The sequence below is a fragment of the Cyanistes caeruleus genome, chromosome 2 (assembly GCF_971803275.1).
Source record: "Cyanistes caeruleus chromosome 2, bCyaCae1.hap1.1, whole genome shotgun sequence".
Taxonomy (NCBI): Eukaryota; Metazoa; Chordata; class Aves; order Passeriformes; family Paridae; genus Cyanistes; species Cyanistes caeruleus.
In genome coordinates, this window is record NC_141702.1 from 53,204,633 (window position 1) to 53,224,294 (window position 19,662).

The following is a 19,662-nucleotide window of genomic DNA, read 5'->3' on the forward strand; positions in this document are numbered from 1 at the left end:
AAAATCATCTAGTGCCAGACAGACATCTAACAGGCAGGATGCATCAGGCATGTTGTTTCCACAAAAAGTGGTGACCAGACAGTCAGCTCTAGGTAACAGACCCAGCACTTGACTACCAAAGTTTGTTGAATGCCATTTCCTCACAGGGAAAGCTAAGAATGTTACAAAGCATGTAACATATACTCCACTTCCCAGTATGGCAGAAGAAAAAATAGGGCAATTTGAGTATTAAGAAGTCAGACCCAGTGAAGGTTTCAAACCTTATTTATTTACCTTGCTGTTCATAACTAGGAATTAACAGTGAGTGACAAACACACACACACACAAAAAAAAGTGGTTTAGATTTGAAAGAAGTGGAGCTATGCAGTACAGATGGAGTCACTGAAAAAAATCTGAGAAGCAGTGTTTCTCTAAACATTCCTCTGTGGTTTATAGTGTTGAATGGATAATTCCATGTATCTGAAGGAAGAAATTTAGGACATACAGATGACATGGAGCCTTGTGACATACTCCCTGAAATACCGGGATGAAAAATAATACAATTTCCCTTCGAGATTTTCCTTATCCAAATATATTGGTCTTCCAGAAAATAATGACTCCTTAACAAGGTCAGTAAATGAGAAGGTATCAATGAAAGAAAAAAATATAAAATAATCTTTAAATAAAAATTTGGTTCACTCTTACTTTACAGAATATTTAAAAGCACCATAGCATTTTACTGTCTGTTCTAAAAAACCAAGAAGCGACTGGACTGATTTTAGCTGGCAGCATAGAAGAAACTTTGTGAAGAAATGTCTGCAAGCTAAGTAAAAGCAAAGTAATATTTTGTACACCACAAGTATAATCAGAATCTGGCATTGGTTTATTCAAATTTTGCTTTCTTGGAAGCAAAGCTTACATGTTTGTAAACATCAAATCAAACATTGCTTAATTTTACAATTTGCTAAACAAATACTTTTTTACCCTGAAGGGCATATGCAGACCCATCTCTTTGTGTCACAGTTCTGTTGATCTGTGCTTCAATATTTTTTAAACAATTGGTTCCTGTACAATTTTAATGGATCTCAAAAATTTCTTCCAATATTGTGCAAGTCACAGGCAAGGCCATTTTGAAGTGTGCACTTCCTTATGTAGTTTTTTTGTCAGTACCTAACTAATGCAACTGTGAAAAACTATACATTTTCAGGAAAATTTTTAGATTTTGGTCCTGTACTTAAAGACCTCCTATAATCAAGTTGTTTACATGAATTTGAATCACAAGCATGTACACAACAAAACCACTATACCAATGTTTCTTGATCTATGCATAAAAAGTATGTCTTCTACTTACACTAAAACATACAAAAAATAAACTACAAAAATTGTTTACACTTGATTTCAGCAAAAAAAGCTTTCTTCAAGAAAAATGATTCTTCTTTTTTTCAGCCATCAAAAAAGGAATGCAAGTAAACAATAAATACATGTGCTTTCTCCATATAGACATATTTACACTTGAGTCTTTGGCTTATGTTTAAGTTTCTTTATAAAGATCTTTATGTGATCCAGCCATCATTGCACATTAAAACAAAATAAGCCAGTTTTTCTTTTACTATATATAATATATATATGCAACACTTGAAACGTATAAAGAATGAACCTTACTATCAATCTGCACTGTTATTGTACTTTAACAATGTATCAAAAGAAAAAAAAATTAATACCATATAGGAAATATTGATACATGCAACATATGGTCGCTCTACTGTATCTGAGAGACGGCTGCATATACACACACGAGAAGGTCCTAACTTGAGCAAATCTCTTCTGACTCTGGTTTTCATTAAATAGTATTTATGTGGCACTAAATGTTGATACTGTATACAAGCATAGAAACAGATTGAGTTCTTTTATTAAGATACACAACTTCATAAGAAAAATACTTTGCATTTAAAATTTAAAATCCCTCCCACCCCCCTCTTCCCCTAAAATCTTTCTTCACAGGATCAAGAACTGTTGTCAAAACAGCTTATTGAGATTCATATATTTGGTGAACTTCGTCACATCCTTTCCGACTAAGAGGATTCCAGGTACTCCAGTGCAACATCATAGCAGAAACGATATTGCTCCTTCAAGGGGAAACAGAAACAGAAGTTACACTAAAATCTAGAATCTTAGCAGCTGTATCTATAATGAAGAACAACATTCTTTGCTAACTAGTAGACTCAGACAGGCTTGGACTTTCCATTTTTCCCCCTTATTACACAAGTATATTACCAGCTCTGATTTAAAAACTCACCCTAACCAATGAAGGGGAAAAGGACCCTGACCATGGAAAGTAATGATGTACTTCTCTGATTTTTTCAGCTTTTGAACTGGTTTGTCAAACATGAAAAACTCTCCTCTCAGTCAGAGCATTCTTGCAGTGAAAGCACCTTGACTCTGATACACCACTTCTATTTGAGTTAGCTGATATTGAGCAGTAACTGGTGCAGGTCCAGAGCCCATTGGTACAATCCCATTGATATGGAATCCAAAAGATCAGATGCACATTTAAAAAAGAAGTTAAAGCTCAAAACCTCATTGTGGTTATTATTTCTCAATTGAGATCTGATACTGGGGGATAGGGAGGAGGAAGGAGGAAGGAGAGAGGAGAGGAGAAGAGGAAGAAGAAATAAAACCAAGGAAATTAATTTGATGTCTATTGTCCTCACTACTTGAAAAATGAAGTCTGCCCTTGTGATTTATTTTTGTTTGCACAGGAAGACAGTGTGATGCATTAACAGGAAGTTGTGGGGATATCTTAAAGGCTTTATGGCGCTGCTCGTTGTTATCTGATCCTGTTGCTGAATGTAGGGCACATGACACTGTTATATAGTGGTTTTCCTGGTTTGTTCTCTAACTAACAGCTCAACAGCTTCTGCTGTTCAGGAGCTTGGAATAAAAATTCACAGAACTCAAATACATAACTAAAAAATGTAGTAAATTCAGTGAAAAGCTACAGTGGAATTCAGGACTATTTTGAAATGCAATATAAGTTTGCAGAGCATTTATCAGAAACAAACACAATCTACCTTGGCCTCCCTTTACAGAAGCACAAATAATTTTCCATGTGATTTGACCTGTTTTCTTGACAGCAGTGAACTGAAATCCAGGCAGCAATTCAATATGTTGTGTCTCAGGTGTCTATGGCACAGGAGAATGCAAAGCATTTGCAGCAAAAGCAGCAATACCTAGCCCAGTGTCACTGCTGCCACAGGATGTTCTATTTGTTAACATATTAACCATTGTCTTAATTTATGTGGTGGCAAGGGATGGAAGTGATGCACTATGATTAAGAGAATCATGCCACAGAAGCTACTTGATATTAAACAAACACTGACACCTGGAAAAAAGGGGAATATGGGAAGAGGCAGCTACAGCCATTTTGCACAATATGCAAGTTCACAGGGTCAGAAGCAATTTCCACTATGCGTAAACTAAAATATGTTTTTAATTTCAATTGGCATCCCTGATTTTTATGCTGTAGGCAGCCATCTGGCTGAAAAGTGACACTGGCAGCTGGCAGTGTGAGACTCAAATGGCGGGAATTCCCAAACACTATATAACCTGCTTTCATTCACCTACAAAAAGGAAAAACATCCATGTGGGAGAATTTTTTTAAGGATCTTCCAGTCCTTAATGTTCAGTTTTTATGACAGAGGCAAACATTCGAATGGATAAGCACTCATACAGTATATGCATGAAGATTAACTAGAAGACTCAAGGTTATTTTGAGTTCTGGCAATGTACAAACAAATATTTAGTCTTGCAGTTTTGCTAATTCAGGCTCATATTGTTTATATTAGTTTACTGTTGATATCATTTATTATTTATATTGTTTATTATTTAACTGTTGGATTCAATACTCTTAATGGTCTCTTCCAACCTAAATGATTTTATATATTCAATTGTAACATACTAGATCCGAATGCTTGATTTTTAAGTTCTGAGGTGTCATTTTGACTACTACAAATCTGGGTAACAAGGATTGTCATTATTCGATACAACTTTCAAAGCAGCAGTTCTTACTAAGCTAAGGAGCAAAGTATTCACAGATCCAGCCAGGAATCTGTACTTCACCACTTATTCCTACCAAGGAGAAACGCCTTGCTCTGTAAAATTTCAAGATGGCTTGCGTGAGTGCAGCCTGCTGCAACTTCCTTTCAAACAGACCGGGTTATTTTGGGAGACCAAAGTGCATTCAGTTAACTCAGAATGCTTTCTGTGGAAAGCACGCAGCCACTACAAGAAAGGTAGTGTAAAATGCTAAGCCTGTCCTCTCATGATGCTGACTTGCATTTACACTCAATATCTGTTTGCTCTTCTCGTGGGCCAGGGTAGGTTTGCACTGTTTTGTGGGCACAGGATTGAAAACACAGCTCACACAACGAGGCAGCCTGGCTGTTTGCAGAAACCCTGCGGGGCTGGTGCTTACCGGAGTTTCTACCATGTTGGGCTTACTGTTCCGCAAGGTCTTCACAGCGTGGAAAACATCCACCACGTTCTGCCTTTTTACCATCTCAACCACAATGCCGATGGCACAGAACATCCCGCTCCGGCCACCGCCGTTTCTGTACGCAAGGAAAAGAGAGGGTTAAATGCCACTGTGCCCTAAGACGGCGTCCAGAACACATTTCTGTTCTTTCACTCTGTAAGCACAAGTGATTCCTGTGTCCCAGAGGGAGATCAGACTTTATCAATCTCTTTGCAGCTCCAGTGGGTTTGGTCTAAGACACTTGCTTTTTCTGACCTTCCTCTCAATTACTGCTTTTGAATTCTGCCCTTACAGCCCATCATGCTGCCCAACCATGCTATAAGTCTTAATTGCACCTGCTTTAGATACAAAAAAAAACAAACCAAGATCAAGTTCAATGGCAAGTAGGACATTAGAAATAATAAAAACAAGTTCAATGCCAAGCACATTTTCCACTTATCTCTGGAAAGACACTCACTTATATTAACCTATGATATGAGGATTATTCAACTAGATATGCTAAGATACCACTGATTTAATAACCTGTTGACCTTTGGGGACACTTTTGAACTATTTTAATCTTAATTTCAAAGAAATTAAGGTAGGTATTTCTTCTTATTAATTTTGAGGTAGCATAGGCTGAAATGGGTCACTAGTTAATTCTGAACATTTAAACAGAAGTCTTTTTTTCAGAGTAAGGAGAAATGCATAATTCAATTTCTAATTTTTAAACATTATATTTAAATAAGGTAGGAGACAGATTGATTTCTCTCTGCTTTGGGAGAAGATGCTCTCTTTTCAAAATTCCAGCTCCCATTTAAATATCAGGTAAGCAGCCAGCAGTCATTTACCAACAATAGTTTTATTATTGTGTATGTAATAGAGCTTTTTTCAGATGTCATATATCCATAGTTTTCCGTTTAAATTCCTCAAAATACTGTAGGCTTCCTTTTGGGAAAAAATCTAGCACACTGTGCAAAAGAGACACAAAATTTGGCACTCAGTATAAAAACCAGGAAGAAGAAACAGATCTGTACATGTCTTGCACCTGCAAAAAATTCTATTATACACAGAAGATGACAGTATACACAGTATCACTGAAGTATCACACTCAAAATATTAATTTCTTGACCTGACACAGAAAAAGCCAAAAGTTGAACAAAAGCCAACCTACAGTGGTAGGCAGTGGTACTTTTTTTTTTTTTTTCATTAGAAAAGTATCAGGTGCAAGTGCAGAAGAAGGTATCCATAAGAATATTGTTTAGTTAAAGCCAATAATGAATTGATTAGGGTTTATTTGAAGATCAGCAATTGACTTTCTCCAAGTTACTCACAGGCAGTGGATGATGGTCCGGCCCTCCCCTTCTTCACATTCCTCTTGCCATTTTTCAACCTGGAGAATTAACTTCAAGAAGGATCTCTTGGAAGCTGGTACGTCTCTGTGAGAAGCCCATCCCAAATACTGGAACTGCTGCACCATCAGATAGCCCTCTTGTGGCTGAGGGAAAACAATGAGTTTTAGGTCAAAATGGCACCTTTACACCTTGGCTTAGAAAACCAAAATATAAAACTAACATGAAACCTAGGTGTTTATATCATGGACAGATTCAAACGTGTAATTGCATGGTAGGGTCTCTGGTAATTTCTACCACTTCAGCTCAAGGAAGATGTCAGAAAATGTAAAAAAGGGAACTACATTGAAGACAACATCACAGTTGATCAATCACAAATGTAACTTATCCTGAATTCTAAATCAACAAATTCCCTACATCCCATATATTCTGTGTGCTAAGGTTGCTTAACACCACTGATCAATTTAAAACATCACTACTGAATTCTTAGGCTTGCAGAAAGAGAGATACATTTGGCTCCTACACATGATCTGACCCCATTATAAACAAACAACAAGTAATACTGGTGCACAAACATGACTACTGTCCTTGAAATCTTCCCTTTGTGCCAGACTATGATAATCATGACAGCCTTGCTGCCAGTCTCTGAGCCTTCCACGTGCTAAATGTGACACAGGGAGAGCTTTGAATAGAATTAGACTGTCACAAGAAAGGCCTCAATAACAGGAAGAATAAATAGTCTACCTAGCTTCTTGAAGCTGAAGATGACAAGTAGGAATGTGGATTTTAGAAAAATAAGAACAGAGCAGAGAGATTTTTTAAAAGCAAGGCCTATGAGCTAAAGGGCATAGGAGACAAAGAGAAGTAGAGGTGTAGAAAATCAAAGCATCATAAAAAAGGAAGAAATGGAAAAAAAAAAAAAAAGAGGAAGTCTCAAAATAAAAAAGCACTACAGTATGTTTGTCAGTGTGCCCACACCTTAGTTTCCTCTAGTTTCCAAGAAGAACTGAACATGTTTTTCATAATTCTGAATATAAGAAGAATAAAATTTGAGTAAAACACTAGCCACATAAAAACTAATCTTCGCCCCACAGAAAAATGAAAATGTGAGCAAAATAAAATAAAACAAAAATAAAATAAAATATATGAAAGATCTTTGTGTACACAGTAATTAATTTTCCCAACAGTTATCCTTCAAGATTAACGAGAGTTAAACACGTAGTCAAGATACACTAGCAATGGTGATAAATTTTCAGAGTTTTCAGAAGTTTTTCACACCCTGCTTTGCAGGGTGCCACAGTCTGCCTTTCCTGTTGTGGTTTTCACATCTTAGGCTGAGAAGCTGCTGGTTCTATCATCAGCCTCAGTGTTTCTGTTCATGATTCACTACAGAAAACATCTTACCAAAGCTATGAACTAAATACTTGTCAGTACATGTTCATTACAGGGATATTTCTTTTACTGTACACCAAACAGAATACAGAATACTTCTCACACATCAGGGAGAATACCTCAGAACAACATCCATTCACTTTAAAGCTCTCTCTGCTTAGTGTAGAAAAGTACTAGGAATCAGTATTAGATACTGATACTTGATTGACTCTTTTCTGAGTAATGTCTTATGAACATTAGTATTCTACTATTATTCAAAATTAAAAAGCACAAGAGCCTAGAGAGCATGAAAAATTGCATATCTTTCTGTCACATATTGTTAGAATAATCCTTACTCTTGTAAGATTGCATATCCTGAAAATTCTGTTTATGACGTCGCAGTCCATTGAACACGACATGCATTCCACTTGGATGGGGCCGTACCGCAGTATCCCTTCCTCAGGCCAGTATTGTGGGCAGCCCTGTGCCAGAGCAAAACAGGCATGATTAAATGGTAACTTACAACCTGAGCATTGCTTTATTCCACTGCAGACATCTCACCTAACCTTTACTGAGCAACTAGTGTTGATTAGTTGCTGTAACGCAGAGAATAATTTGCAAAGTCACTGCACTGCTCTATATTTTCATCAGGTAGTAAATCCAGGGTGATTAAAACACGTGATGGTACGTGGAGAACTCAAGCTCCAAACTAACCTGTGCTAAGTCGACTTCATTTAGCATCACAAGAGAAGTACAGCCATAGTCATATACTAATCTCCAGAAGTCTTTCACAGTGTTTGGTAAAGGATGTTGTGTGACGATAAAAGCTGCTGGCTGCCTGTAGCTCTGTAAACACAAACAATCTTATTAGTATCGGTATGGGAAGTACTTGAATTCAACTGAAACAGAACAAAGCATAAAAACAGAATAAAGCTGTGACATCTGTTACTTCATATATCACTGAGGATGTAAAAGTTAGAAATACATTATCATCTCCAGTAAGAACAAAGAGGTTACTCTGCTCAGGTCTGCCTTCTTCTTGGTTATAGAGCAAGCCCTGATTTTACACTCAGATATGCTGTGGGCACTGAAGATGTTCTTTGTGGCTCTGTTGAGACAAATCAGGCAGCTCTGCTCTAGGCACTGTGTCCAGGAGCCAAGCAGAGAACCTTCACCCCCCAATGCAGAGGTCTCAGAAGATCACCTTCCCCATTGCAAGGACTCTGTGACCAAACTGGGGACTCTATCCCAAATTCTGTTTCACAGTGCACAGCCACAGGGACACCCAGGAAACTGCCTTTTGGGATCACTAGGATGCATTTCCAGAAGAAAGCAGAAAGCAGAAGTTAAACAGCAAAATACTATTTCTTGCCATGACCAGTTTCCATTTTCTATGTGCTGTGTTATACACAACTGCAAATAGGGATTTCTAGCCTTGCACAGTAACTGAGATGCAACTAACAGCTGAAGGATGATTTTCCTGCTGCAGATGTATTACAAGCAGCAAGCAGAAGAGGAGATATCAGAAGTCTTTTGCAGGCAATTTGTAACCATCCATGGAAGAGTAAATTAACCCAGAAGAAAGACCAAGTAGGGTAGATAAACCACTTTTGCTATGGAAGCTTGCTCATGTGAGAATTGATCTAAGAGATCTTTATGTGCAATATATAGACATACCCTCCAATAATTTTTTGGTAATGTCTTTAGCATCAGTACTTGTTTGACAAGAGATTGAGGAGGTCACTGATTTTTTTTTAATCTAGGTTTTTGTTATTTTTTCTAATGCAGGAAGAATGTTGGGGTAGCAGCAGCTCATGTTCTACTTCCTAAAACTGCCCAGGGACAACACAGAGACAACCAATTTTGATTTTTCCCCTGTACTTTTAAGAAATAAAACACATCCTAGCTGATGTTGTCCGATCCCCTTCCCCATAATTTCTAGTGTTTCTCAAGACAAGAGAAAGAAAAGGGGTAAGCTTCTCTTGTTATTTTGTTATTGAAAGTCCCTTTTTCTTGTCCAGGAGTAGTTCCTCTTCTCTGAATAAATCAGTCTTAAAAGAAACAACCAGAAGAGAAAAGGCAAAAAACCCCAACTTGTGTTACCAAAAATTTTAACCTTTTACTTATAATCTTGCTCTCATTGTAATATAATACCTTTTTTCCTACTGCCGCGTTTCCTTTTATTACTACCATTTCTGCCTTTTCTAATTTGGCTCTGATTGCCAATCCATTAATACATTGCTTGGTTCATGCCCCTACCTGACACATGCTGTCGCACACTCAGAGTCCTCCTGCTCCCCACATCCTGTGTTGTCTTCCCTTCACCCCAAAACATATTCCTCTATGCAGCTCTATTGGTAGGTTCATAGCACATCAATTTTATCCAGGTGCTTAATGCAATTTTAACTGCAATTCTAAACAATTTTTGCTACCAGAATTCTGTTCACTGCTCCAATTCATCTGTTCAGGCCCTGTGATACCTTAATACATTGGTCTTACACATTTACACATGCTACTCCTCTCTTTTTTTTTGGTAAAATAAGCTAGTTGTGAGATTAGGGGCTGTATTTTGCTATCAGTTCATTTTCTGCACTAGCTCAGGCAGAACTCAAGGATGACTATACCAATCAGTGTTGATGATTTCTGCTGCTATTTGCCATTTTATTTCAGCATCTCTCCTTGACATGGCAGTTTCTGACAGCATTTCATTTTTGAGGAAGGGAAGATGCTCCTTATTTAAGTATTTACTGTAAAAGTGACTTTAGGGGCCTAACTTAGGAAATGCTAATGGGAGGCACAGGCAGGTATCTGGCAGCACATGAACTGTTTTATCGATCAGACACGTATTATAAGTGGGTTCAACTCCATTTTTCCCATTAATTCACCTTTTCCCCTGACAGTACTTCTGTTACTAAGACCACAGCTTTAAAGAGCTGCAACTCAAAATATAAACAACAAGATCCCCAGTCCAATACTCTATAACCAAACATTCCAAGAAAAACATTTTTTCTTCCTCTGTTGCTCCTGCCTCAATATAGAAAGACTTTTTTATGAAATAGTGATAGTAACCTCATGCTCAGATAGATAACATTTACTTCCTAACAAACAGATTTTTGAGATCCTGCTGAGATTTGGGATTTGGAGGTCTGGACACTAAAGCTTTATATAAAGCTGTTAAAAAGGTGAGATTTCCAGTGGGTCCCACAAGGATGCCAAAGACTAAAGAAAACAAACCTTCTGGACAAAAAACACAAGCTGGTGGGGCTTCTTACCCTTTCCCCCCACCCCCCTTCTTCATTTGGACTGTTTTTACTGGGCACTGCAGTGACAGAATTACTCTTTCTTAAACCAGCAAGTGCTCTCTCTCACATTACTGAGCTTTCCATGGCACGCTATGCAGACAAAGAAGGTAGTCTCTTACGTCCATAAGAGCAGCATTGATGTAGTTGCTGCTCTCCCCATCAATAGTAATTAAGAAAGGCAGACATCTGTCAGGTGGCAGCATATCCATGAAGCGGTTCTTGTCGTGGTTCCTTGGCAAGCAGGCGATGCTGCAGTCCTCTGCCTGCAGGCGAGGGGTCACAGAATTCAGGGTCTAAGGGAAAGAGGAGGCTTGTTTTAGCACGCTGAGATAACACACATGGACTCGAGAGTCCCCAAGTTTTACTGTAAAATATTGCAATATGAGAAAACATGAGGCATTAGCAAGAGGACATTAGCAAATGCAAGCTCCTGCCTGTCTGTTTGTTGGACATTCTGGGGCTTTGCAAGGGGGAGTTAGGCTGCAGGTATTAAAGGCACTCTGTGTACCACTGAATACATTCTGCATGACACCATCCCTTCCGAAAGGAATAAAACAAAGAGGATCCTTTGGAGCCCTAAAAAGCTATTCCTTCTATGTACAAATGCAAGCCAAAACTCTCTCTGGCTCCTATTCACTGGTCTTTATTTCAGACAGGTATTTACTGCAGTTTTATTAAAAGGCGGATAGTCTGTATTTAAAACAATTTTGCAAAGCACATAAACATGTGTGCTTTATTTTGTAGACAAAAAGTTAGGGACAAATTGCTATAAAAGTAATATGAAAAACCTTCCCCCTAAAATAAATTAAATGTATCTAGAGGCAAAAAAAATGTTGTCACATCAAGAGTTAGTAGGAACTGTGAATACCTGAAACTCATCTTTGAGATGTGAAGAGTTTGTCTGAGAGTCTATTCTAATCATATCAAAATAAGCAGCTTTGAATTCGCAGACAGGAATGGCAGTTTCTCCACACAGGCAAGCTTCTAGAATGGCATCGTGAATAAAGATGTACTGCTCCTGTCAAATTAGGAAAAGAAACAAAAATTGTAGCCATTTAAAACCAACAGATCTTTCTTTCTTTTGGGATAAACACTACTGCACACTCTTAAACCCATTCAAAGTGCTGTCCATCAATACATTAAATAATGCTTTAATACAGTCTTGCTCTTATTGGGGTGCAGTGAACAAGGATGTTTTCTCCGGGACCAATTTAAATTGAGTAAAACTTAACAGAACAGGGATAGTAATTTATTTAAGAGGAGAGTTTCAGTTTTCTTGTAGTGTTTGTGGGTTCCTGTGCATATGCCAAAGACTTGTTTGCTTTATCAATTTATTTTAATAGCTTTCAGTCTTCTGACATTAGCAGAAAGTGTAAATTGCTTCAAGCACTACTAGTGTGATTAGCAAGTATTTGGCACACTGCATTCTCCTTATGCACATGCAAGTTAGTGCATCAGTTGCCTCATACTTGGCTCTAGGCCAGCAATAAATTCCAGTGTGTTCCAACAGAAGCACCATTTCTTCCCTTTTTTACTAACTTGCCTTGAGATAGCCCGAGTCCTAGATAACTGCATTACTATTTCAGTTAGGCCTCCTGTCAATTTTTACACAAAATGCCCATTGTATTTACTCATCCTGAGAGTAATAGATGTAAACCTTGTCTAGAACTATGCCAGCATCATGTAGCTATTGTGAATACCAATGAGGTTCTTAAGAGCACAGAATTTAACATGTGCCTGTAAAAACAGCACATGTCCAGGGACCACAGTCATATTCTGGCTCTACAGTCTTACCCACACAACTATGGAACTATTGGCATCACTGTTGACTGTATGACCATCACAAGAACTTGATGCAATGACAGCTTTATTTTGCTGTGCAAGTATAGGAGAGACTTCTCTGAGAGAAGGTGAGAGGTAAGAGGCAAAAGGGGGAGAAAGGAATAATAGTGGATGTATTAATTCACATGCAAGTGCAGATTAAACTGGGAAGGTTAAAGCAGCCACACAGAAACACTTCACCCCATGCACTTCCCAAAAGTTAATGACCCTGTAGCAGGAGTAGTTGACCAGGATCATCTATTGCTCAACTGGCATAGGCTGCATGGAATAAAAACTGCACCAAATTACACTGACACGTTTGGCAGCCAAATGCAGAGATTTGCATGTGGTCACAGGTGAAATAGTATCTCAGGTATGTGTCCTTATGGAGGGCAGGAGAGAGAAGTGGTGAACCTCTTCAGGTAATCTGCCAATATAAACCAATAACCTGTGTTTCTTTGGAAGCTCAATGGTACTCTGGTGGCAGAGTGGGAGCTGTTACAACTTCATTCATAAGGCAATGGAGAAGATACTGAAGGCATGTTGAAAGAGCAAGAGTATGGAAAAGATTTTCAGCAAGGTTAATAAAGCAAACAAAAACAGAATTGAAAAGAGAGTGAGAAATGGACATAAAGTTCACCAGACAATTTATAAATAAAGTGATGGGAGATTGTCTAACAGGAGTGGCAGCCTAAAAGGAAGATCCACCTTTGGGATCCTGGGATTGCTGATACCAGAGCTGAGGAGAGACATCCCAGATATGCCTAGTATAAGGTCTTCCCTGAAAAAGATCCTTCTTTCTTTCCTTTTGTTGCCATGTTGAGTGGCCACTTTTTTCTGTGAGGACTACAAGAGTTGGCAGATCTGTTGTGCCACCTGGTTCTGGGCTCTTTTACACTGAGCAGTGCTCCCCAGTGGAGGTACCCTCTCGGCAGGGCCACTGCCTGCTCTTTTCAGAGGCACAGTGAAATTCTGACCTAGAACCTTTCAAAAAGCATCAGGTGCTTCACAGGGAAACTGCTGTACCTCAGTTTGTACCATGTTGATGCGCCGGGACCGCAAAGCTTTGACACAGTTGTAGATATCCACAACACCTTCTCTTTCTGCCATATCTAACATGATATCGATCACGATATAACAGCCTGTCCGCCCAGCACCAGCACTGGAAAGAATCAGTAAATGCTGTTAGGAATAGACTCAGAAAAACATCTACAAAATTTATAACCATTATTTGAGAGCATTTTTTATAAAATCATTCAGTTTTTCATCACAGCCACTATCTAATTTTTATCTTCTCTCCTTCTCATCATAACATCCTTTAAATTTTTTTATGTGTTCAAAACATTTTTTCCATCACATTTGATTCACTAAGTAACAGCAAAAAAGGAAAGGTTTATTCCTTTTATCACCCAGATCAATACTTAAATTAAAAAAAGAAGTTCGTTTAACTGAAATCTGGAGAATGATTAAACTTATGCACTTCAGAATATTTTTATAGATCTTGTTTTTCTTTAATAAGACTAAGAACGATTTTTAAGTGATCTATTACAATAAGAAACTCAAGTGTACATTTTACCAGCCAAGTTCCAAGCCAGTTCAGACAGCACATTTAACAATATCCAGAAGATTCACTCATGATTTATTTTGGCTTTACATAAAGCTATGGGCAGTTTTTGCACAGTGCATTATTAAAATCTGTAAAGGCTGAGTAACTGTATCTACAAAATGTAATTAAACATTCGACTAAAATATTTAAGTAAATTAAACATTTGTAGAAAGCAAGTTCTATTTGTCAAAGGACTGTGTCCCAACAACATAACCTTGCAAAATCTGCACAGGAGAAACATTATGTATTTGTTGCTACTAAACTCATTCCATCTTTCTTCATCTACTTGCTTACTTTGCTTTAAATTAATAATCTGTTCAGACATTATATGCAACACCAAACTATCAAAGCAGATGCATCTACACTCATTCTCAAACACTGTCACAAAATTGTTGAAGGCTACCTAAAATGAGAGCCTGGAGTGTTTTATTTAGCTAGTGCAGCTGTTGCAGGAAAAAGAAAATTCTCAGACTATTCCATTTAAGAAAAGTGTACTAGAATCTGGTTATTTTCAAACACTGCTGTAGACAGCCAAATCCTACTGCAGTGTGAATTAGGCAATTCAAAAAGGGACCAACAAAAACAGAACACTTCAAAATGATGGATGCTTCAGAAGAGACTGCTGTAAATAATGATAGAAACAGTCGTGAAAAATACAAATCTGTGCCTTCTGTACTCACCTGCAATGGACAACAATAGGCCCTGCACTAGGAGGGTTAGATAATTTGACTCTCCGTATAAAGGAAAGCAGGCCTGTGGCATTGTAAGGAACTCCATGATCTGGCCAGCCAGTGAAATGAAACTGTTTAACTTCACGGATTTCATTGTAGCCCCTCTGTAAAAGGCAAAAAAAAAAAAAAAAAAAAAGTTATGAAATTTGAAATATTTAGTATACTAGATATTATCTGACTCAAATAATGATCACACATACTGATAGAATCTACATGCTGTTTTCATCATTTCAACAATTATTTAAAGCAACAATCCATAGAAAGCTTAGAGATGTCATTGGGTTATTTTAATTTTGAAGTTTGTAATTTTTACTTTGGACATTAGGTATGCTAGTTTTGCTGCACTGAAGGTTTTTTTAAATAGACTTCGATGCATTTCCCATTGATTTTCAGAAGTTCTGTTAACTAGGACAAGGGCCTGCTACATTTAAACTCAAGTATAATTTAGCATATGACCACAACTGTATCACATAGAGTATTCATGGAATTTGTCCTTTGATTGACTCAGCAGTGGTCAGGACAGAGTGCATAGGGTTGAACAGCAGGCATGACTCATAATCTGGTACTTGAGTTTAGCTCAGAATTGTGGAGAAGAGGTGACTGTCAGAGAGGGGATGACAGCAGTTGACATTCTGGGGAAATTCCAAGTCCCACAGTGAGAGGCATGTTTGCGTAGCACTGACGCAATGCATAACTCCCATAGTAAGGTAAGGATGCCTACACTGTCTCCCAGATAACAAGCCAGAGGGATTTAGTATTCCACAGAAACATCAGCATAGCCACTTTCATCCTCCTTGCTACCAGGAAACAGTGTTTTCCCAAGCCCTTTCAAAATGCACTCACCCTTCCCAGAGTGAAGGTCCTGACAACATATTCCGCGAGGGGCTCCATCTCTACACAAGTCACTTTGAAGTCCCCATAAACTTCAGTGTCGTCAGGCCAGTATTTGTAACACTTGACCTAAATAAAAAAATGGGTATGATTTTACACCAAGGGAAAAGAAAAGCTTGAGGATACAGTACTGCATGTACTGCTTAACACCACATTTATTTCCAAAATGACCGTGCATTCATGTGGCTTGTCATGGCCAGTGGCTGTTATGTCAAGTTAAGCACTAGCTACAAGGAGTTTCCACTGCTTTCCACAGCTGTACTTAGGTGCCAAATTCACTTCTATATGAGCATTTGTATTTTCTTTACTCCTGAGCTATGGTATATATTTTCACTTATGCTAAACTGTGATGCATTTTGTACCCATAATCAAACTGTTGCAAGTAATCCCAGATACTTTATAGACTTCCCTGAGGTATGTGTTACTGCTAAACTGTAAATAATTTGCTGATTTCTAGCCACTGATACAGAAGCACATTTCCTCCACTACTCTTCTCATTTGAGTGATACTATATAAATCTATTCTGCTGAAATATGAGTTTTGGATTCAGAAATTTTTCACTATACATGAAAGCAACACAGCATCAGTTTTCAAAAGTTGCTTTAAGACAATACTATAACTGGAACATTGCCTGGACTCTTTCCCCTTGCCCCCTCAGGATGCTGCCCTTCATAAGACCCTTCTACATTTTGCCCATAGTATATCTTGTCAGCAGTTTTTTTTCTTTAAGTTTGCAGCATTAAAAGGAAAGACAAACCCAAAAACTTACTCTTCCAACTTCCACTAAATTTGTGACCATCACAACACAGGCTGACTGTTCCTGCCATATCATTCTCCAAAAGTCATACACAGTCTCATGAACTGGACCTGTAAGAAAAAATTCTAGGTAATATTCTGCAAAAAAATAAGTGAATGATAATAAAATCCAGTGTGTTTCAAAGCTGATGCATGTGAGAACATTTGCTCAGAGAAGAAAGCTTTTTGAAACCACATCATCATACTGATTCTAGTTTCCAGATTATATTGTTACTTCTGGATATTCTCAATTTAACTGAATTACCACTTGAAAGAAAATAACGGCAGATGTTTCATGTAGCAAAATGATAAAAGTTGCTTGAGAACTACAAGGACACAGCAATGTGTGACTGCATCTATAGTTACACTTCCAGTTTTGTTTTACTTTTGTTAAATATAATGTGTTGAGAATGAGTTTCTTCAGGTGCACACCAAGGAGATGCCCACCCCAGAGTGAAGTATCAGGCAGGAGGGCGATGGTACAGATCCTGTGCACTTACTATCCTGTTCCTGGCAAGCATGGATGCACAAGTGGGCACTGAGCCAGAAACTTCCCACTGAACTGTATTTAAACTAACTTAAGTACTTTTCTGTGAGGCAAATAGGAAGCACATGTTTAATCTTTGCCCCCTGCTCTGCTGCAGGGACATGTTCAGTCAAGTGACAGAGGCACTTGCCCTGTCACAATAATATCCAAAATAGCTCCTTTACCACCATCCAGCAGTACTATAAATATTGCTGTATATAACAGACATAGAATCACAAAATTATCTGGAAGAGACCTTTAACATCACAAGTCCAACTGTAAACCTAACACTGCCAAGTACACCACTAACCCTAAGTGCCATATTTGAAGACTCAAACACATTTTTCATATGCTAAATCAAAGGCTGCACATGAAAGCAGCAATTAATTTTTCTCTCCTTTACACACTATTATGTGCAATGATTTGCATAGTAAAACAGGAATAAAATACAAATATAGACTTAATACCGTATAGAGATGTATTTAGACAGCACTTATACAAAAATGAGAAACAAAATGTGGACAGAACTCTGAGCATCCTGCTGTAAAATAATTCTTTGACTTTCCTGTGTGCACCTACAACCAACTGACAGACAAATAACAGGATATTTCCAGACAGCTATCTGATTATGCTGACAGATCAAATAATGGCACACCTAAATCTAATAATTTTTACTTTAAATCATAGCCTCTGTTATTTCAGTGCAATCTTAGACTAATCTATTTGGTTTTCCTCATTGTGAGGAGTTTTATCAGAAGTACAAACTGAAAAATAGAATTATTTTTTTCTCTAGCACCTCTTTTTATTAGTACGATGTTATATGATAAAGATTTGCCTCACTCCTTTGTACAAAGAGTCTTTGTCCTCTGGCCTTACTTTACCCAGATTTTCTGAAAGAGTTTAATTTATCATTACTATCTTCCCTGCATCCTGGACTAAGTTGTAGACAGTAAAATTAAACATTGTACTAAGGCAAGAAAAATGCCTCAAGGCAGGTTGAAACTGTTCTCTTCTCTATGCATGTCTCTTTTCTCCATTCATCCTCATAATTGGAAATCATGGTAGTAGGTTCTGACTTTATCAGCTGAATTTATCACTGACAGATTTGCTCAATAGCTAATTAACATTATAAATTAGTGCAATTTTTGAATTTATTCACATTCCACCCAAACATACTATGTCAATTTACCATAACACAAAATGAAAACTCACAATACTGGGTATGCTTTATTTTCATCTACTTCTATTTTACCAAAACACTGTGGAACACTACAGAGAACAATTGTTTGATTGGATTAAGGCTGGCAGATACTTACCTTGGGTTGCAATGTAGTGACTTGGTCTCTGATATCCCTAAAACAGCAATATAAATTGGTTTGAGTACCATATTACTAACAGAGAGTGGAAAATAAAAGCATAAGGGTACTACAAAATCCATATATCTAGACAACATTTTCAGAACAAACCAATATTTAAGGGCAGCATGAAGCTCAAAACCTAAAAAACTAGTTCATATTGAAAAGGTTTGAATGACAACAGATAAAATGAAAATAAGAACATCTGACTTGAACAGACATTGCAGTGTACCAGGAAGGAGTACTCTAGATTGGTCCCTTGCACCTAAAAGTGAGTCCTCTATTGACATTATTTCCCTAGCTGTATACGTTGAGCTTTTATTGAAAATTTAATTGAAATTCTCTGCCACCATATTATCTCACAGCTGATCTGTGTTCCCAACTTAGCCAATATGGAAAAATAAATGCTTTTTGTTTTCTTCTAAACAGAGGAGCACTGTAAGGCACAAAGAGGTGTGTGCCTCAGCCCTAACTAATGGGGACAGATATATTGGTGTGTGCACAGAACCAAGGGTCCTACTGCAGTGAAATCTGCTCGACTGCACAAAGTGTGCACCAATTACAGTGAGCATGATACACACAAGTATATACACAGTCTTACACACACACACACATATATATACACATATACACATAGGTAAATAGATGACCCTACACAGCTAAGCCTTTCCAGATAGCTGGATCTATGCCAATGCTAGCAGCACTTACAGCACTAATTGTCCATGTAAAAAAACTACAAGACAAAGAGCTACTGCTCTTGAGGAAATAATTCAGGGTATATTTTGACCAGTGCCAGCAATTTAGGTACAAGGAGGAAGGAAAGTTTACTGTTGCTGGTGACAAGACAATACTGAATTTCACAATATGGAAATGTTAATAACTCCAATTATTCTCTAGGTTAAGTTTTATTAGGCCACTTGCTGGAAGTACTTTATTATAGGGGATTACAAGCCCTTTGAATTCCTGAAATTCACAAGATGCTACCAAAGTGAAGGATTTCAGTGTACCCAAGGAGTTTATGTTCTTTTCCACAGACAGCTTCATTATCTTTCTAGAGTGAGAGCACCTTCCTTTGGTGCTTCTAAAACAACTTTTGGATGTCTTACTCTTGGCTTTATGGGAGACCAAAATAGCATCAAGTGATGAAAGAATTTCTCCTGAAGTCCCTAATATCAAGTCACAGCTTAAAATTGTGGAAGTAGAACCTGTGCTACACGGGTTTACACTCAGTAATGCTTTCAAGAAGATAAAAGTGTCACTTAAAAATTGTAAAATGCCAGTTTTAACTTGCAGCTTTCTTGTCTGATTCTAATGAGATTCAACTCACTCCTAAATAAGAAAATCAATATCCCCGGGGAATTATTAAAAAAATCCGTGAGAGTTTTCTTGTTTAAGGCCCCAGGCAAAATATCACAGGCCT

At 37.8% G+C, this 19,662-nt stretch overlaps 1 protein-coding gene across 12 annotated transcripts in view; it reads right to left on the minus strand.

The window, feature by feature from the left end:
* Positions 1-246: 246 nt before the first annotated feature.
* The window catches only part of PTPRK (protein tyrosine phosphatase receptor type K), a 382,447-nt gene continuing 363,031 nt past the window's right edge, over positions 247-19,662 (minus strand). For all 12 annotated transcript variants that reach the window (XM_086877038.1, XM_086877024.1, XM_086877026.1 and 9 more), the window contains 12 exons: positions 18,204-18,240; positions 16,336-16,433; positions 15,519-15,635; positions 14,625-14,779; positions 13,365-13,500; positions 11,386-11,535; positions 10,637-10,810; positions 7,930-8,061; positions 7,572-7,697; positions 5,827-5,990; positions 4,454-4,589; positions 247-2,105 (listed from right to left, as the gene is read on the minus strand). In XM_086877038.1, the coding sequence (XP_086733164.1) occupies positions 2,052-2,105; positions 4,454-4,589; positions 5,827-5,990; positions 7,572-7,697; positions 7,930-8,061; positions 10,637-10,810; positions 11,386-11,535; positions 13,365-13,500; positions 14,625-14,779; positions 15,519-15,635; positions 16,336-16,433; positions 18,204-18,240 (1,479 nt within the window). In that variant the 3' untranslated portion in view covers positions 247-2,051. The remainder of the gene's footprint in view (positions 2,106-4,453; positions 4,590-5,826; positions 5,991-7,571; positions 7,698-7,929; positions 8,062-10,636; positions 10,811-11,385; positions 11,536-13,364; positions 13,501-14,624; positions 14,780-15,518; positions 15,636-16,335; positions 16,434-18,203; positions 18,241-19,662) is intronic.